The sequence below is a fragment of the Dermacentor silvarum genome, chromosome 1 (genome assembly GCF_013339745.2).
Source record: "Dermacentor silvarum isolate Dsil-2018 chromosome 1, BIME_Dsil_1.4, whole genome shotgun sequence".
NCBI classification, from domain to species: domain Eukaryota; kingdom Metazoa; phylum Arthropoda; class Arachnida; order Ixodida; family Ixodidae; genus Dermacentor; species Dermacentor silvarum.
Window position 1 is genome coordinate 125,433,483 of NC_051154.1, and position 23,112 is coordinate 125,456,594.

Here is a 23,112-nt window from a genome sequence, read left to right on the forward strand (position 1 = left end):
CACAATACCAGTCAGCCCGTAGTGGCACCCGTGGCCCGCGGCCACCCGACTCCCTGAGCCGCGACTTCCGAAGTCAGAGATAGAAGAAGCTATTTACATAAGAAATTCGGACCGCCCACGAGGCTTCCATACTCGCTCGCTTCAGGCTTGCCAATGCTCCGCGGGCGCTAGGCCTCGCTCTCCCAGGATGCAGACCACGTGGCTCTCGTACCGACGAGTGTACAGTACTTCAACAAAACACTCGCGAAAAGGCTTAGCATGTTGAAATGTTCAAACATGCTACAGCAACTGTCGCCTCGCTCAAGAAAGCACGCCGCCGAAACTAGCGATCAAAATGCACGCTAGGACTACGCTTCGGTTGAAACATCTCGAACCGAGCAAAACAGTTAATATTATCGTCCGATGCCCCAAGAGGTCCACGTTGGGCAGCCAGATGTGGGGTCTCACACGGGCTCTTGGGACAAAGGAACGACAACACAATAGTACAGACAATCAAAAGGGCATTTATTGCACCTTTCATACACTAATACACACTAGCCGAATTACAACCAATTGAACATTCACAAGGGCGCGCGACAAATCAAGGAAGTCCGACTCACCGCGACCCGATAGCGAGCAAATACGTTCGCCCCGTGCTATGACACCATCGCCTAGTTGTTCACATGTACAGTCACGCGAACGGTGGCGCGCTCGAACGATCCGTGTTCGTCCATACTGGTGTCCTGCTCTTAGCCTCGCGCGACGGTCGCGCGAAGTGGGCCGGCGCACTCGCAAAGCGTTCGTGCGTGTTGCCCGCCGATCCCAAGCCCAAAAGAGCCTTCGACCTTTTTCTCCCAAGTCACCCCGCCGTTCGGTGGCGCTAGCATTGCGACACTCGCGCCATCTCTCGCAACGCGCCGCAACCACTACGACCGCCTCCGGCACCCAGCCACGCGGTGAAGCTGGACCACAGGAGGTGCGTGAGAGTCGCGCATCCCCACACGCTTCAACGTAAACTGAGCGCCGAGAACACACAGCAAGCACAAAGCTACGAGCCGCCGACGCACCTACACTGTGTGGACTCTGCCCCCACGCAGATCGCTTTCAAGATACGGCCCGCACGACCGCGCGCCACTGCGCAGTATGATCACAGAACACCCATATAAACGTGGTATGATGCCAGAGCACAACGCTGCCAGCTATCCCTCCCCCTCGCTCCCTCGCCGATGCCTCAAGCGCAACGGAAGGTGCGCTTCCTCCCTGCTTTTCTTCCTTTCGCGCGAGACGCGGTCGTCGGCTCCCCTCGCACGCTTTCACTCGCACATACAGCATACGGCGCGCGTCGAAGGCGTTATCTATGAGCCAAAACCAATTTTAGGGCCGCAACGCGTCATAGACACCATCTTTAGAGAGCAAATGTGGATCTCAAGGGCCATATTTTTGTTGGCGGAAACCGAAAATACGTAATAAGTGTCGCCCCCGGCACTTTGGGCGGCCAATGCTATCGCCAAGCAACCAATCCAAGTGACATAAAAAGTCAAAATGGCCGCTCGAGCCGGCGCGGTGTGGCAGTTCGCAACGTATGATGCGGGAACGGTTCCACAGTTGCGACGTAACAGCGGGGTTACCAATGCATTGGGTTCTATGGCAGCTGTGCCGGGACCGGCCGAAAACGACGTAACAGCCGGGAAAACGCAGCACCCGGGAACGTAACAGCGGGGTTATGCTGTATTTTCATGGACTCCTTGAACACTAATTGGGGTTCTGCTGGAAGGTGTTCACATTTTTTGTATAGTCCTACTTTTCATAGGTAATAATCTGAGTTGAGTGAGTTTTCTAGAATGCTCTTAGAAATGGAGGCTATAACTGAAGAACTTTGTAGTTCTTTCTGTTGTGCTGCTGCTTGCCCTGCCTTATACTGTGTTTCACTTTCCTTGTGCAGACAAGAAGTATGAAACTGTGATCTTGCCCATATTTGGCATTCCAGTTCCCTACCACATTTCCACTATCAAGGTAAGTTTATGGCATGCAGTGCTTAGTAGAGTTGTATAGTGGCACAGGAAATATTTTTGAGCATTTATGTATTATCACAAGTTCCTCAGTCAAGACCAGTGGCCTTTGAGATTAACTAGGGGTGTGCAAATATCAGAAAATTTATCCCCAAGTTTAACACTTACAAATTTTGAGCAAGAAAACGCAGTGCTGGACATGCTTGGGAGACTACTCACATTACGTAACAAGAATATTGCTAGCTATCAGTAACTTTGGTACCTTGGAATCAAGATGTAGAGTATGCTCTACTCTTACTAAATGGAACACTAAATTAGTATTCTAGTACAGATAACTCTGTTCGTATACTAAGGTCTGGAAAATATTGTGCTTTTTTTCCTCTGAAGCTGAAAAAACAGCAGAGTTGGCCTTACTGTGCTTAATGGCAATATTCTACAGTTGAATCCCCCTACAACGAAATTTCCGCCACAACGAAGATATTTCGATTCCCCGTCAGCTGCCCATAGAAAGTAATACCAAAAAAGTCCCTTCATAACGAAGGCGTTTTATTCGGTATTTCCACTTCAACGAACTTTTCGAGAACGAAACTGGGGCGGCATTGAAATTCGAACTGCCGCGTAGTCAAATTAGAAGGCCCTTCCAAAGCTATGATGATCGTATGTCCGCTTGAACGAGGTTTTTGTGAACAAAATCAAATTCAAAGTACCAATTTAAGCCACTGCAATCCATAGCCACGCGTGGTCATCACGCGCCTGCGCGAGACTATAGGGGATCACCGCAATCGCTGCCGTTTTCTGTCGAAATGGCTACGTCAACGAACAAACGAAAATTTCTCTCTCTCGAGGAGAAGGCACATATGATCGCCGAGGCAGAAAGCGGAAGGAAAAAATCTCGCAGTTTCGCCCGAAAGGCGAATCATAGCTTGCGATAGGAGATTAATAGACAGCTATACAAACTACGGATAGTCATATTATTGGCTGTATAAACTAGTAAACATTCGCTAACTAAATTGCCGAGGGCGGTGCGCACATTTAATCATGAACACATCTCACTCGATGACCGCGGAAAATTAACTCTGTGTCAACACGCTGGAGTGAGATGCGGCAATTAATTAATCAAATCTCGATAATTCGAGCTCAAAGGGGCCTGGAAATTTGTTAGAATTAAAGAAAGGACGTATTTTTGATGTATTCGAGCACCATAGCATGATGCACGAACGGTGCGAGTGGTGAAACATCGCGGCGCGCAACCGCCCACGCCGGGCAACGCTCGGTTCCCGATAACGGCAGCAAACGAAACTTTAGGGAGTGGATGGCGACCGGCGGGCGTGCGTTGAGACCGTTGAAGGTGAGGGAGGAGGGCAGCAGGCAAGCGTATTTGGCCTCGGCAACTCCGCCGCTTCGGTGGCAGTGGCTTCGGTGGCTTCCCTCGCCCTCTCTCTCAGCTCCCTCGCAGCTCCCTCCCCTTCGACTATCTCCGTGCGCGCCTGCCGCCGGCCGGCGCCGATTAGCCCGCTGCCTGAAGTTTCGTTTTCTGTCGTTATCCGGAAGCGAGCGTTTGCTGGCGTGGGCAGTTCCGTTGGCCAGACTGGGCCTCCGTCGCTGCATTAAGGGGTCTCTCCTAAGCTTTTGCTCTATGGCAGTGTCAGAGCAATGCGGGTCGGAGGTGTCGCCGCGTTATTTGGCGCGCTGCTGAGAGCATTGTCGGTCGAGAGCATTAATTGTCGCAAATGCTTTTGCGTTCGAATTACCGAGCGTTTTCGCTTATTGAATAACCCATAACTTTGACGGGACCACAGCGTCAGTTCGAATAAACCGGCAGTTCGAATTAACGAGATTCGACTGTATTAAGCTAAATGCATTGAGAAACATCGCATTATGTTCCCATGAGGAAGTACTGCAAGATTGAAAGAATGCCTTGCAACTATGCACGTGCTACAGCAGTGTTGGTGCCCAAGACATGCTGTGAATGAATGGGTCTCTTGTGCTAGTACTGGACAAAAGATACGAACAGGCCAGTAGCAATGAGTCTTAGACTATGGTTGTTGCCATCATCTCAGATCCACCTTAATATTTTTTTAATGCACATTTTTTAGTAAGCCATAATTGCCATTACCCATTTTTCTTGTGCTTGATTTCAGAACATATCACAATCTGTTGAAGGGGACTACACCTATCTTCGGATAAACTTCTTTCACCCTGGTTCGGCCTTGGGCCGAAATGAAGGCAATATCTTCCCTAATCCAGAAGCCACATTTCTGAAGGAAATGTAAGCCTTTTTGCTACAGTTATTTTAAATTAAGATCTGTGATGCACTGTTTCGTTTACTAGTCATAACTAATGCACGCACACTTGTACTATCCTTGTGTACCTAATTTATACATGCTGCCTTCATGACGGTGGTTGTAAACCTGTATTCTGTTGCATGTGTTGCAGAACGTACCGAAGCACCAACGTGAAGGAGCCAGGGGAGATCTCGGCACCCTCATCCAACCTGAACACAGCCTTCAGACTCATCAAAGAAGTTCAGAAGAAATTTAAGACAAGGGAAGCTGAGGAACGAGAGAAAGAGGTACCAGCTTTTGTTCAACATGAAGTTGTCCTTGTGCAGGCTCCAGAAAAACACTTTACTTTTATTTCAAGTTCTTAAATTATAATATGTGGTATTCTTTGCTTGGTGCAGGGTATAGTAAAGCAGGACACTCTTGTGCTAAGCTCAAACAAAGGAAATCCCAAGCTCAAGGACCTGTACATTCGGCCAAACATCTACTCAAAGCGTATTTCAGGCATCTTGGAAGCGCACTCCAATGGTAAGTCATTTGACCAAAGAAAGGGGTGTATGAATAGTGGAACATATGTTCAAATTGACCCTTTTGCTGCAGAGTTTTCTGGCTGAAGATGTTAAAAGAGTGCAAGTTTTCTTTTATTTGCCGAATCAATTCTGTTGTCTTAAAACTACCCAGAAATTCATATAACACACTATTTGTGAGAACGATGCACAAGACCCTTTTGAAAATTGGGACAAAAGATTGTCTTCATTCCACTGCACAGCAAGGGATCCCCCCCCCCCCCCCCCCCGAGTCTCTGCAGTCCTACGTGCGGGAAATTGCTCATTAGAAGTTTGAAAACATCTTGATGGCAGGCACGACCAAGAAAACAAATCTTGGAGGCGCCGGTGGGGTTTTTTATGTCCATCTGCGTCCACTGTTGATACGGCAACACGCTGTCATAATTCGAGTTTGACAGTTTGGGGCAGAACTGCTGCTGTTCTGTTTAGTCGCTGCAAAACTTAAGAGAGCCGGCCTTCAACAGTGGAGTCCCATAAAACTTGCAGAAACAAACCTTTTTTTCTTTTTTTTAGAGGGCAGCCGTCGCCGGAATGCGTGCGCCATTTTTAAATCCTGGTTGCCAGCATAAAAGTTATAGCTATGCATGCTTTCAAGATGTTATTTTAATTTCTACTTAAAAGAATTTGCAAAGTGAAAAATTACTGAATAGGCTTCTTGAAACAAATTGTTAGGTGTCCTATGTCCAATATCCAACCTTTAATATTTTTAGGTGGAACACTCCAATGCAGAATTTACAGCTGAAAACGTGACAAAATTGCAATGTTGCAAATTCGAGATCAATTTCCTGACATTTTGTGGTTCTTGCTTGCCAAAATATTTTTGCCAATTATTTGGATCCAAGACTGTGGATAAATAGAAAGCTTTTATAAAAAATCTATCAAAATGTTCAAATTGGCCTTTTTTCCCGCGTTATAAATACTATGACCGATTTTTCGGACACCTCCGTGGCACAGCTACATGCCCGATAGAGCCAATGTGTAAGAATGCCTGAAATTTCGGATGCAAAAACCCTTCGCCATACGATTTTCCCGACTTTTTTGCTGTAATTGTAGGTCCAAAATGGCATTAGTCGAAGCCACCACTACCACCATTTCGATTATCGCATAGCCTCAAACCGGTGCTCTCGTACATAGATCCACCAGCAGCCATGGCCAGGGTATTGGCTGTCACCGCTAGGTCTAGCTGCTTTGATATTTGCTATTAAGCTTCCTGCTGTTCGGTGCTGTGTTTTTCATGGGAAGGAATTCGCTGCTGTCAGTAATGGCGCAAACTTCGCCTTTGTAGTCCTTGCTGATGGCTTCGAAGCGTGGGAATCGCGGCGCGTTGCATAATGTTGGTTTTAAACGTCAGCTTTGCTGCAATATAGTGTTACGCAGTAGAGCATACGCGATGTATTGTGGTGAACCATTCCAAGAGTAGCAAGGGGCAACTGTCACAAGACACTATGTATTCCTTAATTACGCATGCATACACCTGCCTTCTGCTGTCCCAGTACGAGCGCCGATACGCCTAATAAGTGTATCCACAGGTATTCAGAGTTATTTCATACCTGCCAGTGGCAATTTGTCTTGGGTGCAGTAAAAGGCATGCATTCATTTTACATTCAAAAGGCATGCAAACTTTTCCTTATGTAACTAAATGTTGAATTTGATTTTTTGTTTCAGTTATGCCATCTGAATGTTAATGTGGACATGTGGCTTTCTTCTTCTTTTTTTTTTTTCCTGCAGGTTTCCGCTTCACTTCAGTGCGAGGTGACAAAGTTGACATCTTGTACAACAACACCAAGCATGCCTTTTTCCAGCCTTGTGATGGGGAGATGATAATCCTTCTCCACTTTACACTCAGGGTTAGGCACAGCATTTCTTTTATTTTTTACATTGTTAAGTTTGTTGAGGCCTGTCAAATCCTGAGATTTGTACTACAAAACCTTCCTGTATTGAAGAGGAGTCGGAAATTACTTCATTATAACTACCAATACCATTATACCATTATAATTACCAATAGGTAAGCTGAAGCTGATTCAAAAACCTGCCATTAAACAAGAAGTTATTCTCCTGCATCTTCTTTAGTGAAATTACTATGTCTAATGAAGTTGTCAAAGCTAATCCATCTCCGCCATCACCATACACACAGTAGCAGTGGTGCAACAGGCCTACCATGTTCAGCAACCTTGTGGCACATGCTGTGCCATCTGACTAGGCCACCATAAGCTCTTGCATGTGCAGAGGGAATTTATTAGGTTCATGGTTTCGCATGTATGGTCTCTTGGCAGGACTTTTGGTTGAGATTGAATTGACAGAAGTCTGCTATATTTTTGTTTTCTTACGTGCATGGGCTCTTTCAAGAACATGTACTACAGTCAAACCCCCTTATAACTAGTATTTATCGATTATAACGAACACATTTCAGTGCATTTACGATTTTCCAACCCTCCCTATCGAAGCTGCTTCTAGATAAAACGAATGCTTCAAACTCTGTCGCAGTCAAAAGAGGGCACACGCGGAGTACCAAAGCACGGAAGCACGTCCAAACTGGGCGCACAGAAGCAACTGCCTCGCGGGGATTTTGGAAGCCGCAAGGTCACGCGTGGTCACGCATTTTTAAGGGATGCCTCCAGGGGGGAGGCATGTCGCACAGCCTAGAGCCAGTATAGCATAAACAGCATGGCGCGGGGCGTGGGCTGGTGCAATATTGGATGCCATGACAGCGTCACTCTCGTTTTTGCGCAATTGTCCTTGTGGCACCATGTGCATTATGCGTGTTTCAACAATTTAGGACGACTATCTGTCTTATTGCCATGGTAACAAAGGCCGCTGAAGCGTTACTGTCAACGCTGCACCACCTACTGCCACCATGCAATGCTGCAAAGGGTCAGCGGTTACTATGCCATTATCAGCAGATCATGGTTTGGCACTGCTTCATTTACGCGTTGCGGATTGCTGGTAATGGTTCGTGGTGCCGTTTTGACTTGTGAACTTTTTTTCTCTCTCGCTCAAAGTGACATAGGTATGCGCGTGTGGCTGACACGCAGTCGTAATGCCGACACCACGATGTCCTAGACCTTTTTAGGCATGCCACAGTGGTTTCCAAAGTTTACGCTTCCAGCCAACTAGAACGGTCTCATGTGCAGAATACGGTGATGTCTCGCTGGTAGTAGAATAGATCACAAGCTCCCAAATGAAAAATAGCGGCTGCACTTGCAGTTTCGGAATTACGTGATCGGAACTGGGTGCCGTTTTGAAAGAGCTACACGACACCGCATTTCGGACTTAAGATGGATGTAAGTTTGCAGCTAGGTGTGGGAATGCACCGGGAACATAAATGACGCTGAAAATCTAGTTTTCGGGCTAAAGTGCTGCCGAATTGTAACTGCTGATGCTAGCTTCAGTGAGGTTAATTTTTGAGCATATTTAAGGGCGAGTTCATATATAACGAACTACTGAAATAACGACCACTTTTTGCGGACCTATCTATTATAAACGGGTTTGACTGTAAATGCAAACTGAACCAGTGACTGGCATTTACAGGTGTTGGTACTGCTGTCACAGCACTTAAAAACTGAAAAAGTTCTGAAGTCACAGGTGCTACTTTAATTCAGCAAGTTGGGCCTGATATGATGGGTTTAGTAGGACAAGGAATTAATAAATGTTGGGGGTCACTGGCAAGGGTTTGACTCTTAGTTGTGCGAGGTATTTTTCACACATGGTTCATGTACTTACTCTGCATAAATACTGAGACATGACCCACGCATATTGTACCAATTTGGGGGGGGGAATGGGGGAGGATTTACTGTGGGCATTCATGGATGGGTAGTGATTCACCAATGTGTGGGAGCGCTGCACTTGATTGGAAAAGTACATGGTATTTAATGCAAAAAAAAAAATAATTCTTAAATGTGTGTGATATATGGCAGATATGTGAGAAACAATGGTGAAAGACAGATCATGCATTGATAAATGGGAGAAATGAAAGTTGGTGATCAATATCTATGATTGAACATTCAAGTTTAAGATCCTTTTTTTGTTAACTGACATTACTTGACTTTTCTGTACAAATTTGCTTATTGTGGGCTCATCCCCCTCTAGAATGCCATCATGTTTGGCAAGAAGAAGCACAATGATGTTCAGTTCTACACTGAAGTTGGAGAGATCACTACAGATTTGGGAAAACATCAACACATGCACGATAGAGATGATCTTGCTGCAGAGCAGGTGAGTAGAAGGCTGTATTTTGTTATGCTTATGTTTTTTGTTAAGTCTAATCTTGCGGTAAATTTCAAGCGATCATCCTATAAGGAGAGGCATGTGTGCTGTTTCCATAGCTTATGAACTGTAAGCTGTTCATTGTTGTGATAGGCTTCTAAATTCTCAAGCCCGAGTCAAAGCCTTGACAATGTGTATGTGCAGAATTAACTTGTTCTTTATAGTATGCTTCACTGTTACCCTATGAGGTCGTGGGATCAAATCTCGGGCCACGGTGGCCACATTTCAATGAGGGCGAAAAAGCAGATATGTCTTTGTACCGTGCGAAGAATCGCAGGTGGTCATAATTGATTTGGGGTATCCCTCATAATCAGATTGTGGTTTTGGCACATAAAGCCCCAGAATTTAAATTTTTCACTATTGCCCTCTCTGTACGGAGTTAGTGTTCCCAAGTATTCCTTCAGGTCTGAGGTAAGAAGGTGTGTGGATTTCGCATTTTCCACTGGCCACAAAGTACCCTAAGTTTATTGTGGCCTTCCTGATTTGCTGTTACTCTTGTCCCACAGGCTGAGCGGGAATTGCGCCAAAAGCTCAAAACTGCCTTCAAAACCTTCTGTGAAAAAGTCGAGGCGGTTACCAAAGGAGAAATCGAATTCGACACACCCTTCCGGGACTTGGGCTTTCCTGGTGTACCCTATCGCAGCACAGTGCTCCTTCAACCAACATCGGGCTGCTTAGTGAACTTGACGGACTGGGTGAGGATGCACCTCTTTGAGGGATTCTGGCACAATGTAGGCTAAAGTCAGTCAATGAACATAGCTATTAGAGTGTTTCAGTGCTATGTGTCAACCCCTCTGCTCTTTTGCTGTCCTTTCCATGCTGTATAGTGAATTATGTAATTAGAAGTTAGGAGGCTCCTTTACGTGCCACAAAATACTGTTTACTCAAAATAGTGCTTACCCAGAATACGGATGGTAATCACAAATGCTGGGAGTGTTGGCACTCATTTAGTGAGATAAATCAAAATGCAGATGGAGTAATTGATAAGGAGGCTTATTGAGAAGATAACCTAATGTCGCAATGTATGGTTCTACACTGAATGTTGCGTGCTATTGGCCTAAACGAGAAGAGGAACTGAGGGGGCCCCGATTTTTGTGTTACGACCATATAAATCCAACAGATAATGAAGCCAAGGAAAGCATAGGGACAATGTTTTAATTGATGTGTAGAAATGCTCAGGTAAAGGGAAATGAAAATGGACTAAAAAGCAACTTGTCGCTGGTGAAAGCCAAATACACGCTCTTCGCATACTACAGTGCAGTTCACTTATGATAGCAGATATAACTATACTTAAATTGGTTAGGACAACGAGTTGACTTACGAGTATCATCTTATGCATTAGGGCTAGGAGAAAAAAAAACATAACCGTACGTTATGACCACAAGTTGGATACAATAATAATTTTGCTTTCTTGATGGCGTTTTCCATGCAGACTGAGCTTGACATTTGCATTGCTAAGTTCCCCTTAAACGATCGATGCCGGGATGGGGTGAAAAAGTTTGTCTACGCAAGATCTGCCATCATTGCAGCCCAGCCCATCCCACCCGTGCCTCTTTTGCAAAAGCCATGGAGAGCATTGCGAGTTGCGCTCCACAAGATGGCGCCAGCTCCTTTGCATCTGCATTGCCCATGATCGTGCTCCATGTGTGTCCAGAGAAGAGAGAGAAAGTGAAAAGTGAAAGTGAAGCAGTGCGGTGGTGCTCTCCCTTTCTGCACTCCCTCAGGGAGCGCGAAAATGTGCCGCAACAGAGCAGCCCCCAAGCAGCAAACAGCCCAGTTTGTAGAAAATGGCACTGACAAAGCGAAAAGTTGTGTCGCTTGAGACAAAGTGGAAATTTTGTGAGACTCGAAGAAGTATGAATTTGCGCACTTAACAATATTGACATTTCATAAAAACAGGGGAGCGCTGCGATCGTGAAGGCTGGAACTAGTGGCCATGCCAATCAAAGGAAAAGGTGGGCTTTGTGCACCAGGTTGAATTTCGCCATGATAGTGAAACCAACACTGACAGTAAGTCACTACTGTGATAAAGCAGGTGATGCTTGGATGGAGAAGTTTCTGAGTGCAGATAGTGCTGCCTCGTTCTGCAAAGAGATCTGCGATGAGGTGGTCATTGTCGCGGCAGATGGCGTCGTTGTGCGACGGAGGCGACAACAGCAGCGACTGACAATGACCTTGACCCCAACCTCGATGTTAATACAAAGTGGTGCCGTCGATCGAGTCGCTCATTGATTTCGTGCTCACTAAAGGAGTGCTGTCAGTGTTTGTGCAACATCTGGACGCAATGCACACCGCGGTTGTAAGCCTGAAACTGCTGTGAAAGCAAACCAGATTTTTTACTATTTCAGCGCTGTTTAAAGGTATAGATAAATGTTTTATTTTTCACAGGCTATTTTCTACGTCTGATCTTTAGCACAAGTGACAAATTGGTTCGAAGCTACAGAGGTATGTTCGGCAGCTTTTTTTTTTTTTTTTATGGCAGTCTAGATACCATAGCAATGATAGGTTATTACAATCAGATTTTCGTCCGTTCTTATATTGTTAAGTGGACTGCACTGTATCAATCTGATGCTTTCATCTTCAACACAGCGTGCCAACTACACTGTAGTTGATGCACCGTTCTTATGTGGCTGTGCTGTATGAGCAAGGGTGTTCGGCACAGCAGCCAATGAGCCCCACTGCGCCGGCTGGCTTGGCCTGGCCAGTTATGCCTAGCTGCACCAGCCTGTGCGGCGCGCAACACCACACACCACTTGATCATAAAGACCACGGTGATTGCGCCAATGGTGGGAGACACCAGTGCTACTCAACGATGCATTTGATGCGAGTGTTCTGAAATGCTGTGCCGAACGAGTGTCACACCCAATGGAAAGCGATATTCAGTGAAATTTTTGGTTTTGTTGGGCTTCAAATGCTCTAGAAACAAAGAACAGAGGGCAGTGCAAACAGAAAAGGGGTTTTATATTGCCAGTTCAAGAATGCCAGCTAGCTGAAATGCAAGGAATGAAACGCCAATAAATCGAAGGGGTTGGACTCGTTATGCAAAGATACCGAGGGAATAATGTTCACCCGTGCCAGCTGCCCAAGTCGTTGCAGGTGAAGTTTTGCGAATGGAAGGGCATATGATTTGAGCAATTTAAATTGACTGTCATCGCAAAAGAGGCTACCATTACGTTGAATGTTTCAACCACCATTGAACCAAATTGTGAATGCTTTACTCTTGTACGCCTTTGTCCATCGTTAAATATTACATCTTCATTTGAATCAATATATGTATTAGCACCGCGTGCATCTGGTAAAGCAACACCAAAGCCCTTCCGTTCCTGTTACCAGCATAAATCTGTTACCCACGAATAGTAAAAACACCTCCCAAACAAAGAACACTTTCTGCTAAAATGCAAATTTTTGCCATCAGAAGGCCAAGTGGGTCTAAATAAAGTTTCATTTTACCATTCAAAGTCTTTTTGTTTTAAGACATTACAAATTGTAGTGTGCCCTTGAGGGGCTGCATCAGGTTTTGCTACCATAAAGGCCCAGCTTACTCTCTAAAGTACACTGTCGTAGTGTTCAAAATAATACATTTGATCTTAGCCAAAAGGCCGAGAACCCCGACATTGACCAGGTCAGAGTCTACCTGTAAAAACGGAACATAAATTCTTAAGCATAATTCTTGACACAAAGCTTACATTCATACCACACCTAAAACATCTAAAAATCAAGTGCATGAAAACAATGAATATTTTAAAAGTGTTGTCATGCACTACATATGGTAGTGACAAAAAGTGTCTGTTAAACTTGTATAAAGCCTCATACGAACACGCCTAGACTACGGGGCCATAATTTATCAGTCAGCCACCCCAACCGTGTTGAAGATGCTGGACCCCATCCACCATCTATGTATTCGCTTGTCTACAGGTGCCTTTAGGACAATTCCTGTAGAAAGCCTTTACATGGAATCCATTGAGTGGTCACTCCACTTGCAGAGGACCTACACAGCTTTCATGTACCGTAAAAACCCGCGTATAATACGGACCCGCATATAATACGGGGTGTTATTTGGGGATAGCAATAACGAAAAAAAAAAGTTTTCACCCGCATATAATGCGAGCGAGGAAAACCCACAGAAAGCATTGAGAATCTAATCTCGTTAACTCGAACACGTTTAATTCGAACTGACTCTGTGGTCCCGTCAAAGTTGTGTATTGCTATGGGCCTGGTAATTCGAACGCGAAAGCATTTGCGACGGTTAATTCGAACATACGGCGCACCAACAATGCCCTCAGCAGTGCTCCAAATCACGTGGCGGCGCCTCCGACCGGCATTGCTCCGGCACCGTCATAGAGCAAAAGCGTAGGATAGACCCCTCAACGCCACGCGGAGAAAAAAAAAACTAAAAAAAAAAAAACGCGCGGCGGCAATTTCACTCTCAAATAGCAAGGTCGCCGTTTCGCCGTCGTGCCGTAACACGCTTGTACGAGCCGACGTCTCGACCAACTTCCCGACAACTTCAGGGAAAGGGCTAAGTTGGCGCCGCGCCGACGGGAGCGGTGGCGCGCGTGCGCGGAGCCAGTTGAAGGTAGGGGGACCTACGAGGGAGTTAAGAGGGATGGCGAGGGGAGCCACTGCCACCGAAGCGACGGCGTTGTATGGGTGTTCTGTGACGGCGTTGCCAAGGCCAAATGCACTTTTCTTCCACCGTTGCAACGTTGCAACTGGGATGTCATCCCAGCCATGAGCGCTGCCCCCGATTAAAGCCCCTATATATAAAAAGTAGCGATACTCTCCTCCTCCGCCTTCCCTCCTCCTCGTTTTTCCTCTCTTTCGCGCTCCTTTTTCGACCGTTGCGCCGCAAACACCGCTTGAAACACGTGCACTTGTTTATCTTTTGCCGCTGATCAGATTCGACGATCGCCAACTGTGTTCACTGCTATCCTTGTGCTCCTCGCCAGTCGGTAGACGCTTCTCGGGCGAAAATGGCGATGGAGCGTGATCGTAAACAAACGCAGCCAGCGCCCGGCGGCGCGACGGTCGACGTGATGCCATGAGGCCAATACAGACGCGGCGTCGGCCTCGGACGGGGTGTGCGAGGAGGCGGCGGCATTCTTCAAAGCGTGACGATACTTTTTATATATAGGGGCTTTACTCCCGGTGACGCCGAAGTGCTGCCCTGCGGCGCAATTTCCAATGGCCTCAGCAGCTAAAATAACTTTCCTTTTAAAGGCAGCTGGATACTACTTTCGCAGTCCCGACATCGTGCGAGATAGACTACCGAACGTGCCGATTCTTAGCGTGGTCAAAATGGCGCCCGTTGAAAGCAGTAGCAGCCTGCCGACGCCACCGCAAGATGACGCATACTCCGCTACGAGTCTTGATGGTGATAGTAAGCAAAAACAAACCCGAAACTGCAAATTTTACACTGAAAACATTGGGATCCGCATATAATACGAGGCAGAAATTTTACATGGTAAAATTGAGAAAAAAACCTCGTATTATACGCGGGTTTTTACGGTATTTCCTTAGAGTGAACGCAAACAGTGAACATCCCTCATATTCCACTGTAAATGGTTTGTCCAGCTCCCACCTCTTTCATAACCGACCTGCAGTAAAAGAGCCCTTCTCGTTGCGTGTGAGAAGTCTGGCTGAGGAAATGGATGTCCCACTCTTTGAACATCGTCTAATGACACCCACTATAGAGGTCTCACCGTGGCAGTGGCAGATTGTATACTGTGATTTGTCTTTTTTACATGTTACGAAGCACGCCCCGGTTACACACATTCGAATGCACTTCCTTGAACTGAAGCATAAATACTGTCCGGAATTTTACACCGATGCATCAGTCTCATGCTGGCGTCTCATATGCAGTGGTTGGTCCATCATTTTCAGATGCCGACGCCCTGCACCCCCTAACGAGCATTTTCACAGCAGAGGCTTATGCAATACTGTCGGCTCTTAAATACATCAAAGAATCGAAAATACCAAAAGCAATCATCAACACAGACTCGCTGAGCGTAGTAAAAGCCTTAAAATCTCTTAAAAGGAACAAAAATCTTGTAATAGTATCACTTTATTCGCTTGTATGTAATACTATTTATGCGTCCGGGCAGCACACCCGGACACCAAGACATCGAGGGAAATGTACTGGCAGACCAGCTTGCCACATCTATCGAGGCAAAAGCTGGCAAAACATCTAAGCTCGTCCCTGTTCCCGATATGAAGCCATACCTACGCAAGAGACTTTGAATCCACTGGCAACTTTTGTGGGACATCCAGACTGATAACAAACTTAATTTAATTAAGCCTCGCTTGGGGAACTTGCCATCGACCAAGAAATCTAGAAGAAATGATGTCCTATTCTGTAGGCTCAGAATAGGACACACTTACGGCACGCATAATTACCTGTTGTCTGGAGGCGAACCCCCGACCTGTACTAGATGTGGGGAAGCACTTGCTGTACTTCACGTCCTAGTACAGTGTCCACTAATAGAACCTGAAAGAAAAAAACACTTTGTTCAAGCCTATAGAGAGAATATACCCCTTCACCCAGCGATGTTTTTACATAATGACCCGGTATTTGAGCACGATTCAGTTTTAGCCTTTTTAAACGACATCGACATTTTGCAAGTTCTTCACCCGTGAGATTCGTAGCGGTATCCCGCTACAATATGCTGCTGCGACAGCATATTTGAAATGCACTCTCCTCCAGGCCCTTGCTTCTAAGGGTCTCTGTGAGGCATTAGTGCCTGGTATCGCTTATTACCTTTTTATACTATATTATATTCATTGCCCCCCCTATCACGTCATTGTCATGATCTTAATAACTTTTTCTTTTACGCACCTTTAGTGCGCAGGATTTTAGACCCCTTTACAGTCACCCTACACCTACCCACTGTCATTGATCATACCATTGCTCACTCAGTACACCACGTCTTGGCGCTCTTTGGCCATAGCTGGCTCTTGCGCCACAAAACAACATATATCATCATCATCATGTTCAAAATAATAATGTGGTATTTATAAAACTTTCACAATGCATACCTGCCAAGTCTCCCGGATTACCTGGGAAACTCCCGGATTTTGATCATTTCTTCCGGTTCTACGGTTGACAGGAAAATCTGGAAATTGTTGTTGTGTCCTGTTCCCGCGTCTAGCGCTTTGTGAGGGGACATTGGCAAAAAAAAACAAAAGAACAATGTAATCCAGTTAGAGGTTCATCGCGCAAAATTAAGAAAGTAGTAGGGAAACCCTATACATGCGCTATTTTGTTAACCGCAGAGCCGCTCCTTACGCTGACGAGGTTGTTGGGTGCCCTAGTGATCCTAGTCTCGTTAAACTAGACAGCGAATGCCTTCTTATGCAACTAGCAATGCTAGACTCTCCATCGTACTCCTCGGCGTCAGCCACTCTGGCATTGCATAGGCCTACGGTCAGTCATGGCTTTAAAAGCGAGGAGCGCTAGTGCAAAAAGTATCTTCAAGTACTTTTAATGGAGCGCTCAGCCGAAGTGACGCTGTGTATTTTGTTGATACCAGAGAGCAATACAAAGTGCGAACGGCAATTTAACATCATGAAAAATACGAGGACGCAGTGCCGCTTGTCCATGTGTCGCTCGTTCAAGTTGCTGGGAAACGTCAACCTCGCAAAATGTGAAAACAGAATTTTTTACAATCAATCATTATCTGAATAATTTTACCCGCCGGGGTTGCTTAGTGGCTTTGGCATTGCGCTCCTAAGCACGAGCTTGCGGGATCAAATCTCGGCCGCGGCAGCCGCATTTCGTTGGCGGCGAAATGCAAAATCGCCTGTGTGCTGTCCATTGGGTGCACGTTAAAGAACCCCAGGTGGTCCAAAGTAATCCGGAGTCCCCCACTACAGCGTGCTTCATAATCAGATGGTGGTTGTGGGACTGAAGACCCGAGAATTTAAATTTTAAAGGATTTTTAAAGGCAAAATTGGCAACAACGAAATGCTTGCAAAAGTGAGACCTTGATGTTCATGTGGTCAATTGTATATCTGTTGAAGTTCATCTGGGAGTACTTGTAATATCGACATTTGGGGGGGGGGGGGGTGTTACCGACTGACCCCTCCCTCTGTCGGAAGAGCTCCCGGATTTAGTTTCTCCGAACTTGTCAGGTATGACAATGCAGTTGAAGTGTGAAAAGCCATTGGATACCAAAAATCAATAATATCTGGCTGCTAGATTTTTTTCCGCCTTGATAGCTCTGAAAGAAAGTGCAAAAAAAAACATGTCAAGAAATGGTGCCCATTTTGTTTTAATATGGGTAGGTGCTTTCACTTTGCAATATTTTGAGAATAAAACCATTTTGTGGACAGGAATTTTGGAAGATGCTAACTTTGTGATACAAAATTTGAGACTAAGAAAATATAGTATAAGCTCGTTATAAAGGACCAGATTCCGACTTAATTTGCTCTGCCTATTTTATTAATGCAACGAAGTTCACTTTTAACGGGCCACACTACGACGGACTATCGGCTACAGAGGATGAAATTAGCGGCAATTTTTTTCAATATAGCCCGTATATAGTGTACTCGAGAAGCGTTTGATGGGGGGCTAGTTGGTAAGACATTTAGGAAAATTATAACTGCGCTTAAAACGAGACATGAGAACGAAGTTGCTGAAATTATAGACTGCGATCGTTCTGTCCACTTCGTTCTCGTGTCTCGTTTTTAGCGCAGTTATAATTTTCCAAAGTATATAGTGTAGTTTTGCTGTGTCGACACGGCTGACAACAGGCTTGCGAGGGTCGGCTGACGATCGCGGCTCAATCGTGCGCGCGTGAGGGAGTAAGGAAGGAAGGAAGGCGGGGTGGAAGCGTGCTGTCTTTTTTTTTTGCGCAAACATGGGGGGAGGCGAGGAAGTGGAGGGAGGTTCTACTCCAGCAACTACTACTTATGGCGCAGGAGCTGTATCTTGAAAGGGATCTGTGATGTAGGTGCCTGTGCGGGCCTCATCTTCAAAGCGATCTGCGAATCTACCAGTGCCGGTAGATTCGTATGCGGTGTGCTTTCGACGTTTATCAGAAAAGTCAATTTGCTCACTGCTGCTGCTGCACTTCCTTACTCCAGTGTTTTGACAGCAACTTTTCGCGGTCATCGAGCGAGATTTGTTCATTTTTAGCTGTGCACGCGTGACACCATGCTTGTTAATTTAGTTAGCAAATATTTGTAACTTCATACGGCCGATAAAACTACTATCCTTCGACCAGTTTGCTATTGCAATCGATGCTTCGCCTTTTGAGCAAAAGTAAGACTTTTTTACTTTCGATGTTCATCCCTCAATCTTTGCAATAACGTTGTTAGAAATCGTGACCAAAGTTTTAGAGGTGAGGCGTTTTGGATATTATGGACTTAGGATAATGCATTTTTTGTCGGATTATCAGGGTTTGTTGTAACGAGAGTTGACTGTGTATTGTACATACTACAGGCTGTTTTTTGTAATTATTTTGTATTATCCTTGCTAATTTTTCAACTCTGAATGCCCAACTCGTTTGGAAACTGTTGAAGACCTGCTGATGCAATTTGATCAAATTGGAAGTACTGTATTATTGTCTAAACATAATTCAAGTGCTTTGATTCTCATTGATATTTTTCTCTTCCAAATACAGCCACCATTCATTGTTACCCTGGAAGAAGTGGAACTGGTTCATTTTGAACGAGTGCAGTTTCATCTGAAGAATTTTGATATGGTGTTCGTATTCAAGGACTACCACAGGAAGTGTGCTATGGTCAATGCCGTCCCAATGAACATGCTTGACCATGTGAAGGAGTGGCTCAAGTTAGTCTTTCCTCTTGTGTCCCCTAATTATAGTTAGATCTTTGACTTGCAGTAATACTAAGGCGAAATTTCACACAAATTTTTGAAGCAACAATTTTAAGTCTCTGAGCACATAGCCAAGCTATTCAACAGTGCCAGTTCTATCACCTAAAATTGTGAAAAGAATATTGATTTCTTAGCATAAGGTGCTATGAAAGAATACTAGATATGTGGAAGAGGTGCTACTTACCTGCATGTAGAAAGAAGCAGATGCTGAAAGATAGTGTGGCTTGTGCTAGCCCCTTGTTTTCTGATAGTTTGGTCTGTTAAGCAGCATTAGAAAGTTCCGCACTTTTTTGGGATGATTCAGAGAACTCAATGAACACTTCCCGGATTGCTTACATTGGAGAGCATTGAAAACTCCATTATCTACACCTGGTTTTTACCTGCTCCTGAATAGTGTCAGGGATTGTAATTTCCCCAAATATCAATTGAAGCAATCGAAAAGCCAACAGACATCAGATCAATAAATGTAATAACAAGGTAAAGCAGTAGCATAAAAGAGCAGGTGCAGAGTGGCACCTGCTTTCTGCACGATGCTCAGCCACGATGGATTTTCCTCAGCATTCTGTATGCTTAAACATGGCACAGTAAAACCTCGTTAATTGGAATAATAGGTTAATTCGGACTCTTCCTCTGGTACTGCCTGGCATATGCATTATTCAATGCAATCAAACTCTCGTTAATTCAGACTTATTTGGCCGCACATCGGTTAATTCTGACAACTTTCAGAGCTCGGTTAGCGAGAAGAGCCGCAAATGTGCGACGCAAGAGAGCAAGAACAGCGCTAGTGTCCAACTGAAACTATGGCGAAGCGGCGAAGTCCGCATCGCCGTAGTCATAATCTGAAATTGTACGCGAGTGACAGCATTGTCGGAACAATTCGTGCCTACTTGTGTTTTTAAAGCCTGTATTATTGCGTTTACCGCCGCGCATAACACCGCGTTGGCCGCGGGCTTTCATAATTGCGTAGTCGTCATCCATGATCGCGTCGATAGTGGCCGCGGTTTTGTCCACAGCGGTTGCGGCAAACAGTTTCGTTTTTACTCGGTGCGCGTGTCAGCCGCGTGCCTAAGTAACTGCGTAGTCGCCATTGATGCTAGCATAGATAGCGACCGCGGTTTCGTCCGCAGTTGTTGCAGCGAATGATATAGTAAAACCTCGTTAATTCGGATTTCACGGGACTGAAAGAAATGTCAGAATTAACGGAATTATCCAGGGTATCCAGAAAACAATGAGCAAATGCTTACTACGTCAACGTGCTTTTATTTAGTGAATAAGTGAGCAACTCCTGTTGCTATTTTGCACAAAAGCAGATCAGAAGCTGAAATTCTCATCTCGTGACTCATTGGCTCTCGCAGTGGCGAGGGGCCTTGCGATTTTCTTCGCAGCACGGCCGTGGCGCGCGCCTTCATTCTCGACATGCTTTTTACTACAGTATAGACCACTTATAACGTAACCGCTTATAGTGCAGGACCGGATATAGTGCGGTCTTTTCAGACTCCCGTTAATTTTCCCATAGCACTCTATGTGTACGCGTATCGCTTATAGTGCAGTTGCGGGAAACGAAATACCGGTTACAGTGCGGCTGCCTGGGAGTACACAAGTCAGCGGAGACGGCGAACGCTCCCCTCAAACGGGCGCCCCAAAAAGTGCTCGAGGAAGAAAGAGAGACGAAGTGGAGGAGAAGGGCACATGGTGCGAACGAACAGCCAGTGAGGCTGAAACCAGAATCTTGAGTGTGAGTCGTGAAATATCACGGCGCGCATAGCGAGCGAGGGCCACGAAACTGCCAAGGCCGGCTTAGCTCGTTTCATGATAACGGCAGTAAACGAAACTTCAGGGAGCGGGCGGCGCCGGCACGGCACGGGGAAGGGCGCACGCAGAGACCGTGGAATGTGAGGGAGGAGGGTGGCAGGGAAGCGGATTTCGCCTCGGCAACTCCGCCGCTTCGGTGGCTCCCCTCGCCCTCCCTCGTACCTCCCTCACTTTCGACTGTCACTGTGCGCGCCCGCCGCCGCTACAGCCGGCCTGGCGCCACGTCCTCAAGTTTCGTTTTCTGCCGTTATCGGGAAGCGGGCGTTAGCCGGCGGGGGCAGTTTCGTTGGCCGGCCTGGGACAGCGCCGCTGCTTCCCTCTGCGCCGTAGCCGCAGCGTGCAAGGTCAACACGTGACTAAAAAGTAGAGGAAATATAAAGGAGAAAGAAGGGTTCATTCTACGCGTGGCTACGGTAGCGTGGCTGAGACGTCGGCACGTACACGCAGCTTCCGGCGCAACGCAGAATGGCGACCTTGCCATTTGAGAGAGGGTGAAATTTCTGCCGCGTTTTTTTTTTTTTTTTTTTCGCGCGCGCAACATTTAGGGGTCTCTCCTAAGCTTTTACTCTATGGCGGTGCCGATGCAATGCCGGTCGGAGGCGCCGCCGCGTGATTTGTTTCGAATTAACGAGATTCGACTGTAAATTGAATGCAAACGTTCTAGCCGCATTCCTCGACTGTCGCATACGCGTGGCGGCTCGATGCACATGTTTTGCATATGTGCGGACCGTGAAAATTCTTGCTTTGGTTATAGTGCGGATATTCGCGACTCCGGCGACTTACGTTATAAGCGGTCTACATTTTATTACTACAGTTAAACCTGGATATAACGAAATTGACAAATTCCCGAAAAACTTCGTTATAAAGATTTCGTTATATGCAGGTTCGGCACGAAAATTCGAAAAATAAACGTTTACCGTATTTACTCGATTCTAACGCGCCCTCAATTGTAACGCGCACCCGTTTTCCGTTTTTGTATAAGCACTCATCCTCGGAATGTCACACCAGGTACCGGATGCGTGGACGCGTGTCGTTTCGCACAAGCGCGAGGCATCGGAAACGAAGAGCGAGCGTCACGATGGCGTCGTAGCGTCGTATAGTGTTACAGTAGAACCTCGCTGTTACGTTCCCGGGGGCTGCGTTTTCCTGGCTGTTACGTCGTTTTTGACCGATCCCGGCACAGGTCCCATAGAACTCAATGCATTAGTAACCCCGCTGTTGCGTCGCAACTGTGGGACCGTTCCCGCATCATACGTTGCGAACTGCCACCCCGCGCCGGCCCGAGCGGCCATTTTGACTTTTCATGTCGCTTGGCTTGGTGGCTTGACGATGGCATTGCCAAAGTGCTGGGGTCGACAACTATGACGTATTTTTGGTTTCCGCCCGCAAAAGTATGGCCCTTGAGATCCGTATTTGCTATATAAAGATGGTCTTCATGACGCGTTGTGGCCCTAAAATTGGTTTTGGCTCGTAGATATTGCGTATATAAGGGTACGCCCACGCTAGCAGCAAAAAACGCGCGCGTCATGCAGCAAGCGGCAAGTTGCCGCGCGTCAGCGCCTTGCCGCGCGGCAGCGCGATAAAATCTCCCGCACTCTCCGAACGGGCGAGCAAGACCGCGAGCGCTCGTTGTTTCATGCGAGAGACGACGATCGTCGATTGAAAACCCGGCGCGGACCGGCGGCGTTCCGGTTATGGTGGTTCCGTGACGTCACCCTCGTCGCTCTTGATTGGTTCTTCATCTCGCGGCACGCGGCATTTGCCGCAGAAACCATTTCGCGCGGCACGCCGCAAGACCCCCGATTCCTGCCGCTTTTGCCGCGCGTTTCTGACGCGCGTTTTTGCTGCGTGTTTTTGCCGCTAGCGTGGCCGTACCCTAAAGTCCAAGGGCGATAACGCAGTCGCCGCGCGCCGTATGCTGTATGTGCGAGTGAAAACGTGCGAGGGGAGCCGACGACCGCGTCTAAATCTCGCGCGCGCAAGAAAAGCAGGGAGGAAGCGCGCCTTCTTCCGTTGCGCTCGAGGCACCGGCGAGGGAGCGAGGGGGAGGGATAGCGGGGCGGTGCGCGGTCGCGCAGGCCGTATCTTGAAAGCGATGTGCGTTGGGGCAGAGTCTAGCAGTGTAGGTGCGTCGGCGGCTCGTAGCTTTCTGCGTGTTGTGTGTTCTCGGCGCTCAGTTTGCGTTCAAGCGATAGACAACAGCACGAAGGTCACTTCGCTCACTCCTCCAGCGGCGCTTCCTCACGCCGCCAGCGTTTGACAGCGCGTGTCCGCGCTTATCGAGTCTGATGTGCCACAGTGTGTACCAGCGCGTCGGCAACATCAGCTGGAAAAAGAGAGAGGGCAGGCTTGGCGGGCTAGGC

At 46.7% G+C, this 23,112-nt stretch overlaps 1 protein-coding gene across 1 annotated transcript in view; it reads left to right on the plus strand.

Annotated features, from left to right (window-relative positions):
• Positions 1-23,112, plus strand: part of LOC119436001 (FACT complex subunit SPT16-like) — a 116,858-nt gene that overhangs the window by 64,105 nt on the left and 29,641 nt on the right. The window contains exons 15-22 of the mRNA XM_037702722.2: positions 1,922-1,992; positions 4,130-4,257; positions 4,425-4,560; positions 4,672-4,798; positions 6,565-6,683; positions 8,923-9,048; positions 9,606-9,794; positions 18,723-18,892. Coding sequence (XP_037558650.1) covers positions 1,922-1,992; positions 4,130-4,257; positions 4,425-4,560; positions 4,672-4,798; positions 6,565-6,683; positions 8,923-9,048; positions 9,606-9,794; positions 18,723-18,892 — 1,066 coding nt within the window. The remainder of the gene's footprint in view (positions 1-1,921; positions 1,993-4,129; positions 4,258-4,424; positions 4,561-4,671; positions 4,799-6,564; positions 6,684-8,922; positions 9,049-9,605; positions 9,795-18,722; positions 18,893-23,112) is intronic.